The sequence below is a fragment of the Perognathus longimembris genome, chromosome 11 (genome assembly GCF_023159225.1).
Source record: "Perognathus longimembris pacificus isolate PPM17 chromosome 11, ASM2315922v1, whole genome shotgun sequence".
Lineage (NCBI taxonomy): Eukaryota > Metazoa > Chordata > Mammalia > Rodentia > Heteromyidae > Perognathus > Perognathus longimembris.
The window spans coordinates 22,478,197-22,503,970 of NC_063171.1; the positions used below are offsets into that span (position 1 = coordinate 22,478,197).

Genomic DNA, 25,774 nt, shown 5'->3' on the forward strand with positions numbered 1-25,774 from the left:
TGTTGCTTTAAGCTGTGAGGAAGAATCACTATAAATAGGTTGTGAGTTTACAATTTATCAAACTGGGGGCTGGGAATATGGCCTAGTGGCAAAGAGCGCTTGTCTCTTACACGTGAAGCTCTCGGTTCGATTCCCCAGCACCACATATATGGAAAGCGGCCAGAAGGGGCGCTGTGACTCAGGTGGCAGAGTGCTAGCCTTGAGCAGGAAGAAGCCAGGGACAGTGCTCAGGCCCTGAGTCCAAGGCCCAGGACTGGCCAAAAAACAAACAAACAAACAAACAAAAAACAATTTATCAAACTGCTTTCAAATCTTTGAAGTCGGGGTGAGGGAAAAGAAGTTGGTGGACTTGCTTAGCAATCCCAAGTGAAAGATTGCCTTGAGGCTCTGATAGACTGGCTCACCATATTTCTGAGGAAGGGAAGTTCTGCTGAGCTCTAGAGGTTGCTTCATACCAGTGTAGCTAGAGGGCACCAGACTCAGGATTGGTTAGCAAGCATTTCGGTTTTATAGGTCAGCAGGCTGTAGACAGTAGGCTACAGCAGTTATCTTGTAAGGGTGTGTGTGTGTGCGCGTGTGCGTGTGCACGTGCTATACTGGGGTTCTAACACAGGGAGTGGGCAACTGTCTCAGCTTTTTTGCTAAAGGCTGGTACTCAACCACTTGAGCTACAGCTCTATTTCTGGCTTCTTAATGGTTAATTGGAGATAAGAGTCTCATGGACTTTCCTGCCCAGGCCTGTTTTGAACTACAATCCTCAGATTCATCCTCCTGAGTAGCTAGGATTACAGGTATGAGTCACTGATACATGGCCTATCAAATCCCCTGCTTCGTGTGGGAAAATGCTTCTTGTTGGTCAGTGAGATACTACTTAGGATTCCAGAAATGGCAGATTGTATGCTAGAGCTTTAGGTTCTACTGCAGAATGTAGCAATACTTAAAAGCAAGCCCAGATTCAAGTTTCCTAAGTAATATCTGAGTGGTTAATCTCCAGGTAAGAAGAGACAATGTTGTGGTATCCTCCTAAGGTCCATGATCCCTGAGTTCTGATCCCAGGGGTGCAAGTCATTGGGGGTAATAGAACCTTAGGGCCTAATATAGTATGCTATTGAAGGAGGTTGTAGGATTCTGATCTCTTTCTGTTCTCTTTTGCTTCCTGCCTCACAAAGTGAATGTTCTTGGGCCATTAGAGGCCCAAAGCAATGGGTTGCTCAATCATGGTTTGGAACCTCCAGAACAAACAAATCTTTTCTCTTTATAAATTAATTTACCTCTAGTATTTCACTGTAGTGATGGAAAGCTAATAAAGCCAAGAATGAGGAATTGTGTGCTACAAAATACCACATAAGTAACCTGACCACAGTCAATTCTCTGGGCTTCCCAAACATCCTTTCAGTAAGTTAAGTTGCCAAGAGTGGGTTCCTGTGGCTTATAATCAAACCACTCCAAATACCTCATTCTAACCAAGGTAGTAGTGGATATGGCTCTAGCATTGATACCAAACCTACTCAATGGATTGATGTAGTGTTTGACACATCCTAAGGAGCAAGGAAGGCTATTGTGTTTAGGGATGGGAGCTACTGATTTGTATTAAAATGACCACTCATTCCCACAGATTGGGAAATTAAAAATTTTTTTTTGGCCAGTCCTGGGCCTTAAACTCAGGGCCTGAGCACTGTCCCTTGCTTCTTCTCTTTTTTTTTTTTTTTTTTTTTTTTTTTTTGCTCAAGGCTAGCACTCTGCCACTTGAGCTACAGCGCCACTTCTGGCCTTTTCTATATATGTGTTGCTGAGGAATCGAACCCAGGGCTTCCTGAATACGAGGCAAGCACTCTTGCTACTAGGCCATATTCCCAGCCCTGGGAAATTAATTTTTAAAAGTCTACTGTCATGTAAAACATAGAAGGTCCCAAATTTGCTAGAGCAAATAAGGCAGGGCTGGTGATGCATGAGCCAGCAGCTTTAGTGTTATGTGTCAGGCCACGAACACTGCCAGTTGTCTGAAGAATTTCATGCTCTTTCCTTAGAGGTGAAGGAGAGAATTGCCCTGAATTTATGCAGCAAGTATTGCTGAGGTATAGCCCACTTCTCACAATCTGATGATGGCCAGTAGAGGCCTGGCCAGTTTAGTTTAATTAAGGCCAGGGACTCTGGAAGCAGGGAATTTCTGAGGAAGAAAGAGCAGGCAAAGGTCTAAAAGTCTAGGAGATAAAGCCAAAGGAATACCTGTAGCAACCTCACGAGGGGTGTTTGGAGCCAAAGTCAGGCAGGTGTGAGTGAGTCAGGAGGAGGAGGTAGGAGTGAGCCCTGGCTGAGTGACTTCCCAGCACATCTGTTTGTCATTTGCAACCTTTTTTCTGCAGGAAAATCTATTTTGCATGCCTAAATGGATTTAGAATCATGAACAGAGCAGACAAAAAAGGTGGAAAAATAAAAGAAAAAAGCAACCAAGGAATTCATCTGTGCCATGACCTCCTAGTTCTTTGCTATTATGAAACAGTCTATGAGTCCAACAAACTTTAGGCTCTGGCACCAATCAGCTCCGTGGCCTCGGTGAGTCTTTTAACCATTCCAGGCCTCAGTTTCATCTTCTGCTTTCCCTGCCTATTTGTATATTGTGAAGATCAGAGAAATCATAAGAATGCCTGAAATCAGAAGAAATCTGAAAATGCTACAGAAGCTAAGGGCATTATCACAATCCTATCTTCCAAATTGAAAAAGTAAATCTTTTTACTTTCCAGTCTTCTCTATGGAGTTCAACATCTTCCAAAAGACATAATCTTCTTCACAGCTACCAGACATTTGTCACAAACCTGTCAGGAAGCCAAGCAAAGAGGCTAGCAAACTTTTGCATATGCTGTTTTTAATCTGTGAAGCAAACTAATATACCAGGGCTCTACCATAGTCAAATTAATACACTGACTCCACCACAGTCACAGTCCTTCTTTTAAAGAGGAAATGGCATTGGCTTGTGTAGTGTGGCTTTGTAGCTGTTAAAGGAGACTCGGATTTGCTGTTGAGCAACAACATCTTGGTGTGTTCAGGGGTCATAAGCCACTGGGAGCCCCAAGGCTCAATGCTTGCTACTTGGATTTGGTCTTGGATTTAGGATAGGATTTCGATTCACCCCCCTTGTGTCCTCCTGTAAAAAGATAGAACAATTAGAGTATTGTAGTGATAATATCTTGACTAAGTGCTTTTTTACTCTTTTTAAAGTTTTTGCTGGTCCTAGGGCTTAAACTCGGCCTGGGTGCTGTCCCTGAGCCTCTTTGTACTCAAGGCTAGCACTCTACCACCTGAGCCATAATGCTACTTCTGGCTTTTTCTGAGTAGTTTATTGGTGATAAGTCTCATAGACTTTTCTGCCTGGGCTGGTTTTGAACTGCAATCCTCAGATCTCAGCCTCCTGAGTAGCTAGGATTACAGGCGTGAGCCCCCAGCACCAAGCTTCCTTTTTAACTTCACAAAGAAGTTTTTCCATTTCATTCTGTAGAGAAAGCCAGAAGATACAAACAAGCCAAAAATTTGATTTTAAATTGGTTATTGAGATACAGCACGCATTTCCCAAAGTTTAAGTGCTCAGCAAATTGCTTCAATTCTGTATCCTGCAGTGAGAGACTATGTAGTCAAGCAGCAAAGAAGAGAAAAAAAGACTTGCTTGGGAAACTCCTTCAGTCCATTCCTGGACCCCTGCTATCCCCCATTCTTTCTCTCCACTCTTACCAGCTTAGGCCATACATAAGCTCCACCCTAGGGCTGGGGATGAAACTCAAACTCAACTATAGTCTCTAACATTCAAGGCATTGGGAACTACTGGAGGAAGACTACAACTGTAATTAGAGGTAAGAAAATGAAAAGTTAAAAAATTCTTTCCTGGGGCTGGGAATATGGGCTAGTGGCAAGAGAGCTTGCCTCATATACATGAAGCCCTGGGTTCGATTCCTCAGCACCACATATATACAAAAAGGCCAGAAGTGGCGCTGTAGCTCAACTGGCAGAGTGCTAGCCTTGAGCAAAAAAAAAAAAAAAAAGAAGCCAGGGACAGTGCTCAGGCCCTTAGTTCAATCCCCAGGACTGGCAAAAAAAATTCTTTCCTGCAGAATTAGAGTAGGTTTAAAAAAAAAATCAGACACTCCAACAAGTACCAACCATAAAATAAGGAGAAAATTCTCCATAACCTTCATTACCCAGAGACAACATCTAGCACTGTTTGTTCATGCTTCTTTATTGTCCTTTGTAGCTCCCCCAAAATTGTGTCATATTCTATTTCTTTCTTTTTTTCTTTTTTTGGTGCCAGTCCTGGAACTTGAATTCAGGGCTTGGGCACTGTCTCTGAGATATTTTGCTCAAGGTTAGCATTCTACCAGGTAAGCCACAGTTCCATTTCTGGCTTAAAAATATTTTTTGTAGGGCTGGGAATATGGCCTAGTGGCAAGAGTGCTTGCCTCCTACACAGTTCGATTCCCCAGCACCACATATATGGAAAACGGCCAGAAGGGGCGCTGTGGCTCAGGTGGCAGAGTGCTAGCCTTGAGCAGGAAGAAGCCAGGGAAGGTGCTCAGGCCCTGAGTCCAAGGCCCAGGACTGGCCAAAAAAAAAAAAAAAAAAGTGTTTTTTTTTTGTAGTTTATTGGAAATGAGAGTTTCACAGACTTTCCTGCCTGGGCTGGCCTTGAACCGAGATCCTCAGATCTCAGCCCAAGTGTGTGAGCCACCAGCACCTGGCTCATATTCTATTTCTGTGTGTGTGTGTGTGTGTGTATACGTGTGTGTGTTTCTGTTGGTATACATGTGCATGCACACCAGGTACTGGGGCTTGAATTCAGGACCCATCTACTCTCTTGGCTTTTCCACTCATGCTAGCCCTCTGCCACTTGAGCCATGCCTTTACTCCCAACTTTTTAAATTTCGTTAATTGGAAATAAGAGTCTCAAGGATTTGTCTCTGGAGTTGGCCTCAGCCTCTTGAATTCCTAGAATTATAGGCATGAGCCACCAACTCCAGAACGTATCCTTGTTGTTACATTTGATATATATGTGTATATATTTTTTTTTGGTCAGTTGTGGAGCTTGAACTCAGGAACCTAGGCAATGTCTCTCAGCTCTTTTGCTCAAGGCTAGCACTCTACCACTTTAAGCCACAGCTCCACTTCTGGTTTTTGAGTTAATTGGAGATAAGAGTCTCAGGGGCTTTTCTGCTTGGGCTGGCTTCAAACCATGATCCTCAGGTCTTAGCTTCCTGAGTAGCTAGAATTACAGGAATGAGTCATCAGCATATGGCTACATTCATTGTTTTAACATAAAAAAAGTTCCCTGCTATTAGAAGCTCCTTGTAAGATCACTGTAATAGTTGAATGATATTCAAATATACTGACAGAAAAAAAGTCATTTATTCTTCCATGACTAGAAAAGTTGTTTCTATTTTTGCTCTTACATCTAATAATACACTGAATGTGCTGTACAATTTTTTTTTACTATTTAGTAGTTTTTCTGCAGCACTAGGGATCAAACCCAGGGCCTCACTCATGTTAGGCAAGCACTCCATCACTGAGCTATATTACAGCTCCTAATATTGTTCTATCTTATCTTATCCTTTGAGACAGTATCTTGCCCAGACCACTCTCAAACTTGACTCAATCATCTTTCAGCCTCAGCCTCTTGAGTAGCTGGACAACAGGTGCACATCATCCTGCCCAAGAATTTCTGTAGATTCTATTCTCAGGACTGAAGTTACTAGATAGAAATACATGCATATTTTAAATGACTATCCACATAGACTCTCAAACAATATTCTAAAATGTTTAACTCTGCTTTTCTTCCCACACATATTATCTGTAAAATCGTGTCACCATTTGTTGTGTGAATATGTGCAGTACTGAGGTTTGAACTCAGAGCCCTGCACTTTACTAAGGAGGTGCTCTACCACCTTCAGTCCATTTTTATGCTTGATCTTAGCCTCCCAAATAGCCAGTGTGGATGTACCACTATGACGGGCCATAACACTACGCCCAGTTATTTGTTTACAAAGAAGTTGGAGAAATTTTTGTGTCCAGACTCAAATTGGGATCGTCCTAAGTAGGTAGGATGACAGGAATGAACCATTGTACTCCACTTAGTTGCTACCTCTGATAAGCAATTTTCATTTAGAAAAATCATTGCCAGATTTTTTTAAAAATTTTATTTTGGATTGAGGAGAAGGGTGGGGGCAGTACTAGGATTTGAACTCAGGGCCTAGTGTTTGCCAGACAGATGCTATACCATTGAGCCATTCCTCCAACAAAAGCTTACTAGCATTATTATTATTAGTGTAGAATCGGAGGCTTTGCACTTGTTAAACAGGCACTCTACCGTGTAAGCCACATCAGCCATCTGACAATTTTTAAAGTACAGACTGGATCTCAGTTACTTTATTCATCTACAATTGGGACTTATTTGTTTTTCCATTTTGTTGATTGACTGAATAACATAATTAAGTGTATACACTCACCTGTGCCTGCCTGGGAGCAATACAGACTAAGACCATCAGCACTAAAGGCACAAGAGCTCTGGTAAAATATTTGTGTGGCAGTCAAGTTTTCTCTCATAAATAAAACCTAAATACAATGAAATAAGAAAGCAGCCCTTGCCTTTCTTGTGACGTTTTGTAGGAGTTTCTAATGATTTGGTTCCTTCATCATCATCATCATCCCTTTCTCCCTCTTCCTCCTCGTCTTCTTTCTCTTTTGTAACTTGTTTTGCTTCTGTGACCTTTTCTTCTTTGTTTTGTTCTTCTTTCTCCTCTTCCTTTTCATTTTCTTTTTCTTGTGACTCATCTTTTGTAGATTTCTTGACTATTTCCTCTAGTTCCTTCTCCAAGTTTTTATTCTTTATGAGGGTAAACTGAAGCTGCTCATTTACTTCATCAAACTTTTCCTCTGCCTCTCTGGCTCTGCTTTCAACCTCTCTGGTGTGGATAAAGTCCAGTGAAACATAACAAAATGGAGAGGGGTGAAAAGATATGTTTGATATAGAAACTCATTTTGTAAAAATAAAAACAAAGTGATGGGGATTAGACAAATCTTTCTAATGGGTACAAATACAGGAAGCAAGAGTTTCACTGATTAACCAAGAACTGAGGTACAGAATTCACTCTTGTTATGTTAGAGTTGACATCATGCTGTGATTTAAGAATACAACATATTTATCATTTCTTAGGGAAATCTGACTTTTGGGTATTTGAAATTTCCCATCAATAGCCAGGGAATCCCCTTTCAGTAAACTTTAACTTCATGTAATTAATGTGATAGAACAAACTAAATCCAGTAGTGTCCATTCTTCTTAGTACCTTTAAAACCAGAAAAAATTTAAATTTCTTATACTCCAGAAAAGATGCACTTTTGAAAAACAACCACAATCTGAGTTTCTATATATGTATTGCTTTATATTTGAAATAGTAATGATGGACATTGTTTCTGAAGTGTTTCAAAGAGAAGGATTAGTATGTAGGATGATGAGGGAGAGAAAGTGGCCTTTGATGGTCAGTGCTGGACATCTTGGTCTTTACAAAAACTGCAGTATGACTTTACTCAGACAAAGCCCAGTTAGGAGTGTGGGGGCTTGGGAGTCTGGGGGGGGAACCCCTCAAGGCTATCCCCAGAGAATTCTAGGCCTCTCTCACTGTCCTGTCACTCTCAGTGGCTTACTGTTTCCTTAGAATTTGTCCACTGAAATATATAGTCTTTTTTTTTCCTTTCAAGTTTAAGTTTGTATTATCATTAAAGAAACCTTGAAGAAACCAGGAGCTGGTGGCTCACGCCTGTAATCCTAGCTACTCAGAAACCTGAGACTGAGGATCGCAATTCAAAGCCAGACCAGGCAAAAAAGTCCACAAGACTCTTATTCCCAATTAACAAGCAAAAATCCAGACATGGAGATGTGGCTCAAGTGGTAGAGCACTAGACTGGAGCGAAAAAGCTGAGAGCACAAGACCTAGCTCAAGCTGTAGTACTAGCACACACATATACATACACACACACAAATATTGAAGAAGCTGTATTTTTTTTCCTAATTGGAATAGAATGAGTTACAATAGTTGCACCTCTTCTCCAAAACACAGTCCAAATTTGTGAGGCCAGCCGGCATTGCTGTGGTATTCAAGAGGTACTTAAATTTTAGCTCCTTAATCCCCTAACTTTACTCCCAGCATCAGATTCAGGTACTTGATCCCCTTCCTCCATCTTGTTCGGGCCCAGGCTCAGGTGGCCTTGTCCACAGTAACTATTGAGCCTGTGAGAATGAAGTGGTACATTTATATTAAGAGCCATATCCTCTTCCCTTCTGAGGCTGTTTCCTCATAATAGAGAACTTCCAGAATGTCTAACCTGTAGTTATTTGGAGCAATTATGATGTCCTAGGCATCGTTCTGGTTCCTGTACTAGTTCTAACGCAGTTGAACTCACCACTGTGAGCATTAGACAAGCCATCCTTCATGAGACAGGACTGGCATCTGCAGTGTGAGCCAGCCTAACCGATTTACTTGGAAACCAGCTCCAGATACACCGAGGAAAGTAAACATGGAAAGTGCCCACACTTTTCAGGAACAAGATGGCAATTTTAAATGATAGATACAAGTGAGAATGTTCAGAGAGAACTCCCCAGAAAAATGGAGTCAGAGAGTTTTACAGCAAGTTTCCCAGGTACAAACTATGGACAGCAACTTTTCTGAAGCTTTTTATTTTTCCAATGGTACAATTTTTAAAAAAATGCTTTTCTATCAGGCTTAAACATTTTGAAGTGTCCTGTTGACAAGAACATATTGTAAAACAAAAGTCTAATTAAAGAGCAATATATGACAAAAAAACCCAAAAATTTTAAATTTCTTATACTCCAGAAAAGATGCACTTCCTACCTATTTAAGCATGTGTTATACATCTATGTGGCCATTTCTTCTCCTAGCATCCTCACGGATCCTAACTTTGGATTATATACCATTATAATCCTAATCTTTGGATTATATAGCATTCTTTCTCAACCACAGTATTTCCCTCCAGTTCCATTTACTTCAAGTCATCACTTAGGAAGATACTGAAGCCAGGCACTGGTGGCTCATGCTTGTAACTCTAGCTAATCTGGAGGATGAGATCTGAGGGTCAAGGTGCAAAGCCAGCCTGGGAAAGAAAGTAGTTAATTTCCAATTAGCCACCAAAAAATCATCAGTGGAGCTGTGGCTTAAGTGGTACAGTACCAGTTTTGAACAACAACAACAACAAAAAAGCTAAGGAACAGCACATAGCCTCTAAGTTCAAGCCCCAGTACTGGCACAAAAGAAAGGAAGTATACTTAACTGGGTTACTCCTACTCCCTCAACAAACATACAGACACTTGGACTTACTTCATCTCTACATCTCTATAGTAAGGATATATGTTCCTATGACAATAGTATAGTTCATTGGTTCTACCCATCCCCAAATAAAGCAAACAGAACAGACAAAATTAAGCCAATAGTGTGGTTTTCTCAGCCAAACCCTCTGGCTAGTAGTCTTTATCCTCTGACCATTGTGGTGCCTCATACTTACATTAACATCTCCTGCATGTGTTCCATTACAGCCAATACTTCAATATACTTTTGGGCCAATGTGCCTTTGTCAGCTGATTCTCTCTGACAAAATGAAATACATGACACAAATGAATCAAGAGCCCAATGTTAATATTCTACTTCTTCCAGATGCATAGGGGCCAACCCCTCCAATATACTTTATCCACTCATAATTATCAAGTAAATGATTAAGCTCACGTTTAACAACAAAACAAAAAATAGTAAGGATTGGGGCTAAATCATATAGTGGCTTCCAAGTTATTCATACCACAGTGGGACACAAATTTCACTAGAGCTGTCAAAAAAACTCTTCACTTTGGAGACTGAGATCTGAGAATTATGATTCAAAACCAGTCCAGGTTGAAAAATTCATGAGACCCTTATCTCCAAATAACTACCAAAAGCCAGAAGTAGAGCTATAGATCAAGTGGTAGAACTCCAGCCTTGAGCAAAAAAGTTCAGGGACAGTGCCCAGGCTCTGAGTTCAAGCCCCAGTACCAGCACAAGAGGAAGGAAGGAGGAGAGGGAGAGAAAGAAGGATAAACATTTTTCTCTAATATAATTAAAGCTAGGTATTGGTGGTTCACACCTGTAATCACAGCTATTCAAGAGGATGAGATCTGAAGATAGCCATTTACAGCCAGCTTGGGCAGGAAAGTCCCCATGAGACTCTTATCTCCAATTAACCACTCAAAAACTGCAAGTAGGGCTGTGGCTCAAAGTGGTAGAGCATTAGCCTTGAGCAAAAGAGCTCAGGAACAGAGCCCAGCCCCTCAGCTCAAGCCCCATATGACAAAAATCAATTAATTAAAGATTGAGGCCTAACTACACATATCTCATTATTACTTATTAATTTCATTAACCATGTACCATTTCAGAAACCAGTACACATTTTAAATTCCGTAGGGAAACTTCAGAAAACTCAGTTAAGATGTATATCTTGTTGGGCAAGTTTTATTTTGAATCTAGATATAGTCTTGGAACAAAATAAGAGCAAAGTGAGAGGGGAAATTGGAGGACAAAACATATAAGCATATTTTCAAATAAATATTTCATTTCCCAGAAGTATATACTTTAAAAAATTACATTCATAAGCTTTAAATTGCACCCCACAGTGGCATGAAGTTGCATGTCATTCTGTTCTTTTCCCCCTTGGAATGCAATTATACCTCTGTCCAGTGTATTCCTTGTTACCTTCCTATTCTACAACTCAGGTCTCAGGGATATGGCAAGTTATACCTGCAGACCTCAGGGCTTTGTCTTTCTAACCTTTCCTCTTTCCTTCCTTCCTTCCCTTCCTTCCTCCCTCCCTGGTCTCTGGTGATTTTATCTTTTTTTTTTTTTGAAGACATGTCTCATGATACTTCATTCCATTTATAATGATACTTCATTCCATTTACACTGTTTCTCACATCTTTGACTCACAGTCTTAATGACTAACATACTAATATATTATTTTAAAATCTTGTTTCTAAGGTTCCACTTCTGAAAAATGTGCTTATAATACCCAATACAATCCTCCAATTTTGCTCTTTACACAACAACTTCTTTCTACCACAATTGGATCATATCACCCACAGCTTCACTGTGCAACTCACTGTGCATCAGTGCAACTCGCTTCTACTTTGGGACCGATCTCGACCTAAATGTTCTAACTGCTATTCACTACTATCCTGTCATTGTCCCCACTTATGTACTACCCACCTCCCCCTAACAATTTTAAGTGGCAAGCACTCTTGCCCCTAGGCCATATTCCCAGCCGTCCACCTAACAATTTTAATGGCTTCTAACTTTGGGGTTGCGAAGGTTGATAAAAAATCTATTCACCCCTACTCTCAATCCAATAAAACGTTGCATTCCAAGGATTGATGGAATGAAGTGAATCTATAGACTCCTCAAAAGCAGCTTTCTATGGTGAACCTGATGGGCCTGACAAGTGTACCATTGTCCTAAATGACATTTCTATGGGGCAATTTAAAATCTGGTTTATCACTGAATTCCCACAGCAGTAAATTTCTGTAAGTTTCCAATATCCCAACAATCTTACAGTTGGTGTGAATTATCATGGCTGTATAAAATCTGCTAAGGGAAGGAATGAAATTCTGACATTAAGGTTTAAGAATGAGAAGTTTTTGTACAGTTTTCGTAAAGTTAAAGGTTAAAAAAATAAAGAGCATTAGAGGCATGGCCTAAGCTCATTTAGAGTGTGCTAGCCAATGAACAAAAGCATCAGGTACTGAGTTCAAGTTCCTGTCTCAACTGAAAAAGAGAGAGAGCTTTCTATAGATTATGCAAGCAGGAAAAACTGTTGCTCTTGGAGGAACTGAAAGTTATGTTACATACAGGAAATTGATCATACCATGTTGTAAGAACTTTAGTTTTTCTAGTTGGGTTTCAGATACATACCCAGGATGACAAGAAACCTCCTTCATCTAGAAATTTGGAATGAATATTTTTATCTTTCCCAATGAACCGAACAATTCTTTCCTTGTTTGTAGATGTTGAAGGTTCCTAGAGTACAGAAAACCAAGGACCTGTTAGCCAGCTGTTGGTGATATAAGCATGTCAAGTAACCTAGAGTATTCATTTTATCTGAAGCTTTAACTTTGCATTGGCTTTAATCATTCTACAGGTGGGTTTTGTTGTTATTTTTGTTTGGCTTGGTAGGTTTCTTTGTATTGATACTAGACCTTTCACTATCAGCTTTCACTCACAGCTGGCATGCTATCATTTGAGCCATGTCTGTAGTCCAGAAATGTTCTAGTTAATTGGAGATAAGAGTCTAGTGGACTTTTCTTCCTGGCTGGCTTTGAACCATGATCCTCAGGTCTCAGCCTCCTGAGTTGCTATGACTATAGGCATGAGCCACTAGCATTGACCTTCCTCAGGCATTTCTTGAAGGTTTACCCAGCCAAACACTTATACACTGAAGGTATGGGGGAAAGAAGAGATAACTATGGGGATAATAAAGAGGATTTCTTCTATAACATTGGAAATAATGATATATTAAGGGAGAAAGATAATAAAACAAATACTCATAGACAATATGATTACTACTAGAGTAAAGGTATATTCTAAGGGCTGTGCACCCAGAAAAGGGTCCTACATTATTCCAAGAAATGGCATGTGGTGTTCAAAGAGAAAATAATATTTGAAGACTTAGTAGAGAAGAGCCTAAACTAACCCCACAGATAACAATATTATTAATAATAACAGTTATTATAACATTAGTATCTAATTATTATATCTTATATAATATGTAATAAATTAATAACAATAACTTAATACAATTATATAATATATAATTATAATATGTGATAATTATATGTAATATAATAGCTATTATATAATTATATAATAATTCTTACCATAATGTGTTTAATGTATTGTGTAAATAAATGGAAAAGTAGTTGCCAAGCACTTTACCAGAATAAAACAGAAAATACTGTCAAAAGAGGAATGGGGATTGTGTAATAATTTTGTTCTTGTGTCCTGCCTTTACAGAGTAAGGTGACCAGGGACAGAGCCTGGAGGTTGAAGCTACATTCAGAGAAGAAACACTAGGAAAGTAAATCAAGATACTTGAGAGAACATTAAGCCAGCAGAAGTTCTAAAAGCCAAAGGTAGTAGTAGTCAGTCTGGGCATTAGCAAATACTCTTTTTCCTAACTCATCTGGGTTTTAATATTTTGCTATTTAAAACTACATGATTTGGGTTAAGTCACTCGTTAAGAGCTTAGGTATTCTATAAAATTAGGGTAATTTTACATACTTTGATATTGTATTGTGTTGATCCGAAATAATGTGTATAGAGCTCATGATAGAAACCCAACTATTGGGGCTGGGGATATAGCCTAGTGGCAAGAGCGCTTGCCTCGTATACATGAAGCCCTGGGTTCAATTCCCCAGCACCACATATACAGAAAATGGCCAGAAGTGGTGCTGTGACTCAAGTGGCAGAGTGCTAGTCTTGAGCAAAAAAGAAGCCAGGGACAGTGCTCAGTCCCAGGACTGGCAAAAAAAAAAAAAAAAGAAAAGAAAAAGAAACCCAACTATTGCTACTTACCACTGTATAGCTATGACTACTAAATACAGGTGCAGAGTAGAAAGAGGGTAAGGGAAAGGGAAAGAGATGTGAGGAGGCTGCACGATGTGAGGAGGCTGCACGTGGGAGGAAGGGGAAAGGGAAGCTCAGAGACAGGAGCTGAGGCAGCTGAGACAAGAGTTAAATCGAAAAGTCTGGCAATGAAGGGACAAAGAAACAATACCAGGGTAAGAAGTAGATTGTGTCAATAGGACAGAAGCTTATGGAAAATGATTGAATTTAGAAAGAAAAGAAACCCTAGTTCATTTGGGAGGAAAAAAAAAAACAGGTGTGGTTCAATCTGTGTGAGGGAAGGAAAGGAAGTCAAGGAGTTCACTACACGTGGCATACTTCTACTTACCACAGCACTTATTCTTTAAAAGAGTCAGGGAGCAGATGCCAGTAACTCACACCTGTAATCCTAGCTACTAGGGAAGCTAAAATTGGAAGGGCTGTGGTTCAAGGACAGTACAGACAAAAAAAAAATGCCAGAGACATTTTTTATGTAAATGGAAAAACTAGGTCTAGTGGCATGCACCTGCATCCTAGCTATGGTGGAAAGAATAAATAAAGGCAATCAAGGTCTTGCAGTTTGGGCAAAATAGAAGATCTTATTTCAAAAATAATCAAAGCAAAAAGTTCTGGCTGTGTGACTCAACTGGTAGAGTACCTTCTTAGCAAGCAAGAAACCCTGTGTTCAAACCCCAGTACCAACACCACTTCAAAAACAAAAAAAAGATAAAAGGAAAGGGAATCATCATTGTCATCATTTCATCTTGTTTTTTGTCTTTTGCTGGGACCTGGCTATTTGCCATGGATTTTCCCACTTCACACCCACTAAATAATTTTACCTCTTTTTTTCAGTGAAAATAATAATAAAATTCATTAGAAAAGAGATACACTTTTAATATACTAAAAGCAAGTTGTCTCTACAGTGAAAATGATATAATTTTTTTATAATGTTCATCCATTCTTCTTTTCCTTTTTGTTTTTCTTTCTTTTTTTGCCAGTCCTGGGGCTTGAACTCAGAGCCTGGGCATTGTTCCAGAGCTTCTTTTGCTCAAGGCTAGCACTCTATGGCTTGGGCCATAGCACCATTTCTGGATTTTTCTGTTTATGTGTGGCACTGAGGAATCGAACCCAGGGCTTCAAGCATGCTAGGCAAGTGCTCTACAACTAAGCCACGTTCCCAGCCCCTCATCCATTCTTTATTGTGGTAAGAAACATCTTTATTGTACTAGTCACTAAGAAGACACTATATATTCCCATGTAGCCATTGTATGAGTAGAATGATATAGTCTTACCTCTATTGATTCCTCTATTGTCTCTTCCTTTTGATGTTCTTTATCCATTTCGTATCCCTCTTCATCATCTTTAAAAAGATGGTCTAGTTCAGACTCAGTAAATTGTTTTTCAATTTCCTATGCAATATGACAATATTATGATTATAGTTTCATGTATATAAATAATAGCAATTATTTGTTCAGATACTAAATGAGCATTAATCTTGCAGCTGCATACTGTGCTAGTAATAAGAACAAAAAGGTTGGTAAAAAATGCCCTGCTTTTAAGGAGCTTACCGTTTTGTAGACAGTACATGGTATGGATATAGTCATGGAGAAGATCCACCAAATCTAGATGATATGATAGACACAGTGAAAGAAGAGGCTGGTCAGGAAGGTTCGCTGGAGGAAATAATGGCTCCAGCTTTTCTTGTAGGGTATGAAGGAGAGGAGGACTCACACAGAGGTGTAGTATGTGTATGATGATTGGATCTGAGAACAAGAGTAGTTCAATAGGAGAGAGACGTTTGAGGTCAACATATAGAAGCACAATCATAGTGGAAGGCCGGATTGTCATGCTAGGGAAACTGGATTTTTAAACAAATTGATCTGCTTTGCATTTTAAAGCAATCATTCTAACAACAGGAAAACCAATTAGGGAAAGGAAAGAAGGGAAGAGAAAAGACAAAGAAGGAGAGAGAAAAAGAAGGGGAGAAGACCAAGTCATGGGGAGGGAATGAGCAGCATGGCGGTTGTGGGAAGGAAGGAGAGGATTCAAGAGTGGTTCAAGATGTGCCTGACATAGTAACAGGTTGGAGGAACAGGGGGATGGTGAGGGGAAAGGCTCATCTCTGTTGTTTTGAGATAGGATCTTACTATGTAGCCTGGGCTGGCTTCAAACTCTCAATCTTCCAGCTTTAGTATCCTAAGTGCTAGCCTGATGGTATACTCATCAGCTATCCAGTGGCTCATGTCTACAATCCTTGCTGCTCAGAACACTGAGATCTGAAGATCAAAGTTCAAAGCCAGCCCAGTAGGAAGGTCCCAAAGCCTCTTATCTCCTACTAACCAGCAAAAAGCCGAAAGTAGAGGTATGGCTCAAGTGACTAGCCTTGAGGGGGAAAAAAAAGCTAAGCAATATTAAGAGGCTGTGAATTCAAACTTTAGTACCAGCATACACACACACACACACACACACACACACACACACAATATATATCTCTAAAGACACATGGTTTAGGCCACTAGATATATGCTGATGTCATTTACAGAACTACTAAACAACTTGTATATGCAAGTTTGGGGAAAAAGATGAACTCAGATTAGTTTATGTGTATTTGAGGTATCACTTGGTTGTCCGATTATAAATATCCAGTAAATATAGGAAATATATGGGGTCTAGAAGGAGGGATGAATGCTAGAAATAGAGATTTGACATTGATATGCATTTAGTCCTCATTTATTTATTTATTTATTTATTTATTTATTTATCTATCTATCTATCTATTTATTTATTTATTTATTTATTTATTTATTTTTGCCAGTTCTGGGGCTTGGACTCAGGGCCTGAGCACTGTCCCTGGCTTCTTTTTGCTCAAGGCTAGCACTCTGCCACTTGAGCCACAGCGCCACCTCTGGCCATTTTCTATATATGTGGTGCTGGGGAATTGAACCCAGGGCTTCATGTATATGAGGCAAACGCTCTTGCCTCTAGGCCATATTCCCAGCCCCCTAAATTCTTATTCTTATACCACTCTATAAGCTCATCTTGTAAATATGATTTACTATTTTGGCATTTTACTAAATGCATATCAAGGGCTGGGAATATGGCCTAGTGGCAAGAGTGCTTGCCTCCTACACATGAAGCTCTCAGTTGGATTCCCCAGCACCACATATATATGGAAAACGGCCCGAAGGGGCGCTGTGGCTCAGGTGGGAGAGTGCTAGCCTTGAGTGGGAAGAAGCCAGGGACGGTGTTCAGGCCCTGAGTCCAAGGCCCAGGACTGGCCAAAAAAAAAAAAAAGAATTTAGGATGGGAAACTAGCCACATAAAGCAGTAAAGAAGATAAAGGAGTCTATAAAGGAGGTTAGACTAGCCTCAGAAGCATATGAGGGCACCAGGAGAGCAGAGGGGTGGGGGGAAGGAAAGAAAGAGGAGCCAAACCAATGTTCATGGGCATCAGAGTGAGGGTAAAAATGCCAAAGGAAAAAAGACCTTAAAAGTGGACAAAGAGGGCTGGGGATATGGCCTAGTGGCAAGAGTGCCTGCCTCATATACATGAGGCCCTGGGTTCGATTTCCCAGCACCACATATACAGAAAATGGCCAGAAGTGGCGCTGTGGCTCAAGCGGCAGAGTGCTAGCCTTGAGCAAAAAGAAGCCAGGGACAGTGCTCAGGCCCTGAGTCCAAGCCCCAGGACTGGCCAAAAAAAAAAAAAAAAAAAAAAAAAGTGGACAAAGAGCAGAGATTAATTAAACTATACAGGGACTGACAATTAAATCCTCAATTGCCAATTTTACTATAAAGAAAACAGTAGAAAAAATATTGTCAACATGCTGAGAGGAAATAATACCATTCTAGAGCTAAGTGCATGCCCAACAAAAATTTTTAAGAATGAAAGAAAGATATTTTCAGTCAAATTTGAGTTAATCCTCACTAAATGAAACCCTAGAGGTAAGGTAGGAGAAAAGTATCCCCAGGTAGAATGGCTGAGATATCTGAAGGAACAATAAAGAAATTAAATGATGACTCAAGTTCAATGACAAGGTTTTCTTAAAGATAAATAAGTACAAGCATTCCTATTAAAGTCAGAAATAAAAGAATGTTTGCTATCCTCATCACTATTTAACACTGGGTTGGAAGTTAGTACAATACTATTGGACAAGAAAAAGTAATTAGTGTTATCAGAATTAATAATAAAAACAAAACTGTCTCTCTTTAAAGATGGTTTGACAAAGTAGGTAATCTCAAAGAATCCATTGCAAAAGATAACTTAGTAAATCCACAGCATATAAAATTAAACTACCAAAAGCTAATAAATATAAGGAAACCGTTAACCATTTAAAAATATAATAAGGGGCTGAGAATATAGCCTAATGGTAAAGTGTTCGCCTCTTATACATGAAGCCCTGGGTTCAATTCCTCAGTACCACATATGTAGAAAAAGCTGGAAGTGGCGCTGTGGCTCAAGAGGTAGAGTGCTAGCCTTGAGCAAAAAAGAAGCCAGGGACAGTGCTCAGGCCCTGAGTTTGAGCCCCAGGACTGGCAAAAAAACAAAACAAAACAAAATAAAAATATAATGAAGGATATCTTATTTAAAACAGCAAGAAACAGACAGGTGTAGTTCGTTACACCTGTAATCTCAGCTACTCAGGAAATACAGACTAAGAGGATTGCAGTTCAAGGCCAGCCCATGCAAGACCCATGCAATATAAGCTAAGCTTGATGGTTTCAATTTAGAGCCTCACCCTTGTTCATTTTACTTATTTGGCTGCTGCTGTACCACTTGAGTCATACCACTAGCCTGGCCTTTTCTGGTTATTGTCTGAGATGGAATCTCAGGCTGTTTTAAACCAAGATCTTCTGGATCTTAGCCACCTGAATAGCTAGAATCAAAGATGTGAGCCAGTAATGCCCAGCTACACCAATACTCTTGGTCAGTCAGAATGCTGATTAGAAAAAGTTGCTGAAACTTTTCTACTGAAATACATTTAAAAGGCCTTAAAATGAAAGATTCAACTCATTTTCTTTCCTTTTTTGGCCAGTCCTGAGGCTTGAACTCGGCCTGGGCGCTGTCCTGAGCTTCTTTTGCTCAAGGCTAGCACTCTACCACTTGAACCACAGTGCCACTCATAGCTTTTTTCTGAGTAGTTTACTGGAGATAAGAGAAGTCTCACAGCCTTTCCTGTTTGGGATGTCTTTGAACCACGATCCTCAGAACTCAGCCTCCTGAGTAGCTAAGATTACAGGCATGAGCCATCAGCGCCCCCCACTCATTTTCTTATAAACCAAATAATGCCAACATGTATTAGTATATACCTCTTCTCCAAGTAGTTGAACAATTTCTTCATATGTCAATAATTTTATATGTTTGCCTTTGATATCGGAGAGGAGGTGCGTGCATGTGTTGATCCACTCAAAACATTCTCTCTGAGGAAGGATAAGAAACCATTACTATGCAGGAAATAATGAGACTATACCAACTTACTCATTTACTCACTCCTGTGAAGGAGACTTCAACAGCCTCTTCTGAGAGACCAGGTCCCCTAACCAGTATAGAAGCCAATATTCTATTTGCTTTCCCCATTCTCTGTTGCTTTTAGGGGTCACCTGAGGCTTGCATACTTGCTGTTCCTGGGGACATAAACTGAAGGTCCTGTGGAACTCTGTCCAGCCCATAGGCTCCAGAGATGTAGCCAGCAGCAGCTCCCAGATTACAAAGCTTCTGAAGTAGAGGCTAAGCAGTGAACAACAAGTCTTGTACAAGACTAGTTTACAAAAACTACTTAAATTTTTCAATAAAAAGCCTAAAACTTTGAAACTATTAAAGAAAAACATAAGGAAAATCATTGAAAATAGAAGCATAGCTAATACTTTTCTGAATGGAATTCCAATTGCTCAGGAAATGAGAGCAAGAATTAACAAATGGTATTTTATTAAATGTAAAAGCTTCTGCACAGCAAAGGAAGCAATTAGCAGAATCAAGACAATCTACAGAATGAGAGACAATCTTCATGTTATTCACTGCCAAGTGGACCAGGTGATATATACTACTCATAAACAGGCACAATGGCAAGGATCCTTAGAACCGAGTCCTCCTAAAAGTTGGCCTTCTGCATTTAACCAGAGGTCATATGTGTGACATTAAACTGAATCAAGGTATAGTGATCTTGAGAAATTACATAATCCCATATCTTCTTGAAAAATCATTGTTAAAAAATCATTTTATCTAGTCTGTTATATTGGCAAAGTGGAGTAATAGTGATCAAACTCCGAAATTTTATTTAGGAAGCCTCCTGTGTCAGAACCCCGTCCAGCATCAGGCAAATCTCTTTTACTGGAAAGGAGCCCAAGAAACAATAAGTTGTGAAAAACTATCATTAGTGTCTTTTTCTTAACTGCCTGGAATGTTTGCAAGATGTCCTTCAAGCCCTGGACCATTAACATTGCTGTATTCCATACTAGACAAGGTCACTCTGGAAAACAGCTTCCACTCTACACCATAGGAGATAAAACTGTAGAACTTCTGGGAAAATTATAAGGGACAATCTTTGTGATGTGTATATGGAGATTTTCTTGGATACTATATCAAAAGCAAGCTCCATAGAGAGAGAGAGGTGAAAAAAAGAAGGCTAAATTTCACCAAATTAAGAACTTCCTAATGAGGGAGCTATATAAATACAATAGAAATACACGACATACATGCATGAAAGGAGTACTAAAACCCATTAACATTTGTTTTCAAAAAGGCAAGTGAGGACAGGAGAATAAGAAGGAATAAAAGAGGGGATTAATATTATCAAAGTACCATATATCAGTACATGGAAGTATCATGAAGCATTCAAGTAATATGTGCTAATAAAAAACATTCCTCACCCAAATTAAGAACTACCTAGCTTTTACAGTCACTACTAAGAGAAGAAAAGAAAAATCACTATCTGACAAAAGACTGATATATTCAGAATATATTATTATATATTCAGAATATAAAAATCACTCCTGAGCCAGGCACTGGTGGCTCATAGAATCCTAGTTATTCAGGAGGCTGAGCTCTGAGGATTGCAGTTCAAAGCCAGTTGAAGCAAGAAAGTCTGTGAGATTCCTTATCTCTAACCTCCAGAAGAAAGGAAGTAGCACTATGGCTCCAAGTGGTAGAGCACTAGCCTTGAGCAAAGAGTTCAGGAACAGCACCCAGGCCCTGAGTTCAGGCCCTACTACCAAAAAGCAAAAAACCCACAAAAACTCCCAAAACTCAAAAATAAATAAAGATGACAATAATATTTAATGAGCCAAAGATTTGAACAGACATTTCACCAAAGACGATACATTAACTAAAGTCTGTAATTCTAGCTACTTGGGAGGCAAAGGTTGGGAAGATAATAATTAGAGGCCCCGCAAAGAAGTTCACAAGATACTATTTCAATAATTAAAAAAAAGAAAAAGAAAAAACAGTGAGCATGGTGACATACCCATCTTCTCAGCTGAGCAAGAAGCATCAACAGGAAGATTGAAATCTAGGCTAGCCCAGTCATAAACATGAGACTTTTGGGGCTGGGAATATGGCCTAGTGGCAAGAGTGCTTGCCTCATGTACATGAAGCCCTGGGTTCTATTCCCCAGCACCACATATATAGAAATGGCCAGAAGTGACACTGTGGCTCAAGTGGCAGAGTGCTATCCTTGAGCAAAAAGAAGCCAGGGACAGTGCTCAGGCCTTGAGTCCAAGGCCCAGGACTGGACAAAACAAAAAACAAAAAAACCCACATGAGACTTTATGTAAACAAAAATGGTGGGGAGAGTGGCTCTAGTCATAGAATGCCTGCTAGCAAGCATAAAGCCCTGAGTTCAAATCCCAGTTCGTGGGGCTGGGGATACGGCCTAGTGGCAAGAGTGCTTGCTTCTTATACATGAGGCCCTGGGTTCAATTCCCCAGCACCACATATACAGAAAATGGCCAGAAGTGGCGCTGTGGCTCAAGTGGCAGAGTGCTAGCCTTGAGCAAGAAGAAGCCAGGGACAGTGCTCAGGCCCTGAGTCCAAGCCCCAGGACTGGCAAAAAAAAAACAAAAACAAAAACAAAAAACCCCAGTACCATACAGAAAAGCATAATCAAAAAGGTTCAATGTCCTTTATTAGTCATTAGGAATGCAACTTAAAACCACAATAACATATTACTACCCATCTATTAGAAAGTTTACAACTTAAAAGACTGGTCACATCAAGTATGAGTTAGAATGTGAGGCAACAGTGACTGATTTACTGTTAGCAGGAAACCAAAAATAGTTTAGCCACTTTAGAAATTCCATTCTTAGCTATTAACCAAGAGAAATGCAAATAAATCTCTCTTCCAAGAGGAATACAAAAATATACACCAAAGCTTTGCTTATAAAATAAAAAAATTGGAAACAATTCAAATACCCATCAATGGAGGATTTATAAGAAAACTGTGTGCTTCTGTATTTGTTTTGTTTTTTGCCAGTTCTGGGGCTTGAACTCAGGGCCTGAGCACTGTTCCTGGCTTCTTTTTTGCTCAAGGCTAGCACTCTACCACTTGAGCCACAGCGCCACTTCCAGCATTTTCTATATATGTAGTGCTGAGGAATCGAACCCAGGGCTTCATGTATAAGAGGCGAGCACTTTACCACTAGGCCATATTCCCAGCCCTGTGCTTCTGTATTTAAAAATTACTAGTATGGCTTGCATACCAACTGTCCCCCTCAAAGGCTTATCTGTTGAAGACTTGGCCCCAAGCTGGGTGCTTTGAAAGGTGACTGGATAATAAGGGTGTCAACTTCATCCATGTGCTCATTCACTAATGAGTTCATAATGAATGGGTTGGCTATAAGGAGGTGGGACCTACTCCCCATCTTGTCCTAGTCCCTTCCTGTTTGTCTTCTTACTTCTAGGCTGCCATAAAGTGAGTAGTTCTGTTTTCTTACTTCATCTCCACCATGATATTCTGCCCTCACATCAATGGAGTTGGCTGACCATGGACTGAAACTTCTAAAAAGCATGAGCCAAAAGAACTCCTTTCCATTGTTAGTTTGTTTTCTTGGGCAACTTGTCACAGCAATGAAAATGACTCACACAATGCAAAATAAAAGTTCATCATTAAAAAGCCTGAACTTTGGATAAAATCAACAATTCATGTGACTTCAATCATGCTTAATAAAAAGTCAGGCCAAAAGAATCTATTCAATGATACCAGTTTTAGAAATTCTCAAAAACAAAAAAAGTATCTGGCTAGATAGGGTGTCAGATATTGCCTGGGGAGAAGATGAAGTTGAAAGGAGAATTTACAACTGGTCCAAACTTTGGGTGTATTGGATATAATCCCCATTTTTATTTCAGTCATTACTTTTTGTAGGTATGTGCATACTTTGGGACTCAAAATGATATACTTGAATTATGTGCAGTTTGTTTTAAATAAATCAAACCTCAAAAACTTGCTAAAAACAAAACAAAATTAAAGTGAAGAAAGAGATATTACCTTCACCTTATCCAACTCTTGAAGCTCCTTAGCAGCATTTTGTTCTAAGTGAGCTGCTTTACTCAGAGCAATTGCTGTTACCATCACTTTGCAGCAACTATAAAAGAAGAAACAGAGAGAGAAAGAAATATGGAGAAAAGAATAAAGCACATAGACTCAGTACTATAATCTGTATGTGTGCTCACCCCCAACAAAGCACATATATTAAAGGTTTGGTTCCATTGGGATGTGGCAGAACCTTTAAGAGGTAGAGTCTTGCAGAGATCACTAGTCATTGGCAATGAGCCCTTGAAGAGGATGTAGGAACCCAGACTTTTTTCTTCTTCTCCTTTAGTTTCCTGACTTCTGGAGTGCTTCCACTATGTACTCCTGTAATGATCTGCTGCCTGGCCACAGGCCTGAAACACTGAAGTCAATCATGGACTGAAACCTCCAAAACCTACACAAATGTTTTCCTTTCCTAAGTTAACTATCTTAGACATAGAGTAATGGGATGTTGACTAACATTCCTAGCATGATCTGTTTATTGTTGATTCCTTTAAGTGTTTAAAATTTACCATAATTCAGTAAATAACTCAACAAAAGAGAATAATTTACTCCTTTCTAAATATCTTATTTCTTCTTTTTTTTTTCCATGCCTCTCACCTTTGACCATTACTAAACTCAAAATGAAATGAAGGGAAATTTTGGCTGGAGTATAAAAACTATTTCCAAAATTTCATCTTAGATAGCAGATTAAAATTTGTCAGGCCTAATCTTGATTTGGTGTAAATGTCCTAACTTTTCAGATATAAAAATTTCATTTTTAAAAAAAGATATTTTGGTTTGGATTTAGTGGCGCACACAAAAGTGTACGTTCAAGTTTGTACAGAAGTTCCAAAGAAGTCCAAACTTCTTTAAGTGCCTCCCTGTATGTGGAAACAAAGTATATCTTACATTTCTCAGTAAGTTGATCTTTTTCTTTTAAAACAAATTATCAATATTATATACACACACATTTCTCTATGTTAACACTGCTTCCAAAAGAATATTAAGGATACTGGGAGAAGAGAAAAATCTCATATTCCAGTTGAGTATAGTGTTGAAGCTAGCTGAAAAAGTCTACTCATATTTCTTCACAGTTTTAAAATAAATCCTATTTGCTGTCTTGCTCTACCTTATGTCCATCTTATTGTCAAATGGACAGCAATAAAACAACCAGAGAGTTTTACCTGGTCACATAGCAGGAGTATTGGGTCAACTTTTTGGCCAGTTCAATCGCATTTAGCTCTAATTCTGCGATTCCTACATTACGTTGCTCAGCATTCTCAATAATTTCCTCCTCCAACTTTGGGAGAGTGTCTTGGTCAGTTAAGTCAGGAACCATTATAACCAGCAAGTTTACCATCCACTGGATCATAACTATATGCAACTCATCCACCTGTTTAAAAATGATTACAATACAAATGACTCACTTGACATAAAACAGTAAAAGCCATTTAAGAATTTTAAAACAGAAAGGATCATACCTGTGTCCAACTTTCAACAATAAAATCAACTAATCATTACTAAACTAGTATAATCCAATTTCCTTTTGCTTACTATCCTACATGAAACTACTCTCTTCTTTAGCTTAGCCAAAATTATTAATTCATTAAAGCTGTATTTCCCAAGGCATTCCAGAGCACTCAACAAGGTTGATATGGGATTTTTTTAATTGAGGGGAATAATGATATGAGACATAGCACAATATGAATTTACCATAGTTCACAATTTCAAAATCACATGTATAATTTTTTAATTTCATCATACCTCCTCCAATCTTGTTGATGTTGTGTGATAAAAGCCACTATTGTGGGAAAATAAATGTGGAATGGGAATGTAGGTAGCACTATCCAATCTGATTCCTTGCTTAAAACAGACTGTGTAGAGCCCAACAAGCACATGCATTCCATTAGTGAATAATCTAGATTAAATGAAAACTGCTAATTGGTAATCAGTACTATTGAAATGAAAAATATACTTGTCAGATGGACAGCCCTGATGTTTAAAACCTGCCTATACCCATTTTTCTTAACGAAATGAGCATTACTGTACATGTGAGATGCCCTTGTATATCACAGCATGTCTATTTGGAATCATTGGCACTGTTCCCTAACTTGTAAAATATCTATAAAGTTTTTATTTGTACCAGTTATGTATTCCTGTTACCTTAGCTAGTCAACGATTCAAACTTTGCTTCAAGTCAGACTCTGGTGGCTGGCTCACACCTGCAATCCTAGCTATTCAGGAGGCTGTGATCTGAGGATCAAGGTTCTAAGCCACCCAGGCAAGGAAGTCTATGAAACTCCAATTAACCACCAGAAAATTGGAAGTAGCACTGTGGCTCAAAGTGGTAGAATACTAATCTTGAGCAAAAGAGTTCAGGGACAGCTCCTAGGCCCCAGGTTCAAGCCCTATGACCAACAAAAACAAAAACAAAACAAAAAAAACAAAACCCCACAACTTTGCTCCAAAGGAAAAGCTAAATTATAATGTACATATGACAAGGGACTTGAGTCATGGTTGAGTCATAGGCTGGTGGAACATTCACAGAAAAATTGTCCAGAAAAAAATTTATAGAAACATTTGTTCATATAAGAGGGCAAA

General features: G+C 39.3%; 1 protein-coding gene and 2 long non-coding RNA genes across 3 annotated transcripts in view; 2 read left to right on the forward strand and 1 right to left on the reverse strand.

Moving 5' to 3' along the window:
* The first annotated feature begins 1,203 nt into the window (after window positions 1–1,203).
* Window positions 1,204–3,141, forward strand: LOC125359153. Its single transcript, XR_007212503.1, has 2 exons — window positions 1,204–1,395; window positions 2,364–3,141. It is a non-coding gene; the product is annotated as an uncharacterized LOC125359153 (long non-coding RNA).
* A 2,449-nt stretch (window positions 3,142–5,590) lies between these two features.
* Window positions 5,591–25,774, reverse strand: part of Axdnd1 (axonemal dynein light chain domain containing 1) — a 72,401-nt gene continuing 52,217 nt past the window's right edge. Inside the window, exons 18-24 of the mRNA XM_048356701.1 lie at window positions 24,358–24,566; window positions 23,147–23,243; window positions 18,978–19,088; window positions 14,960–15,076; window positions 11,979–12,083; window positions 9,553–9,635; window positions 5,591–6,941 (exon numbers count right to left, since the gene is read on the reverse strand). Coding sequence (XP_048212658.1) covers window positions 6,527–6,941; window positions 9,553–9,635; window positions 11,979–12,083; window positions 14,960–15,076; window positions 18,978–19,088; window positions 23,147–23,243; window positions 24,358–24,566 — 1,137 coding nt within the window. The 3' untranslated portion in view covers window positions 5,591–6,526. The remainder of the gene's footprint in view (window positions 6,942–9,552; window positions 9,636–11,978; window positions 12,084–14,959; window positions 15,077–18,977; window positions 19,089–23,146; window positions 23,244–24,357; window positions 24,567–25,774) is intronic.
* On the forward strand, window positions 7,520–25,059 carry LOC125359154. The gene is made up of 3 exons (XR_007212504.1): window positions 7,520–8,217; window positions 15,782–15,791; window positions 25,047–25,059. It is a non-coding gene; the product is annotated as an uncharacterized LOC125359154 (long non-coding RNA).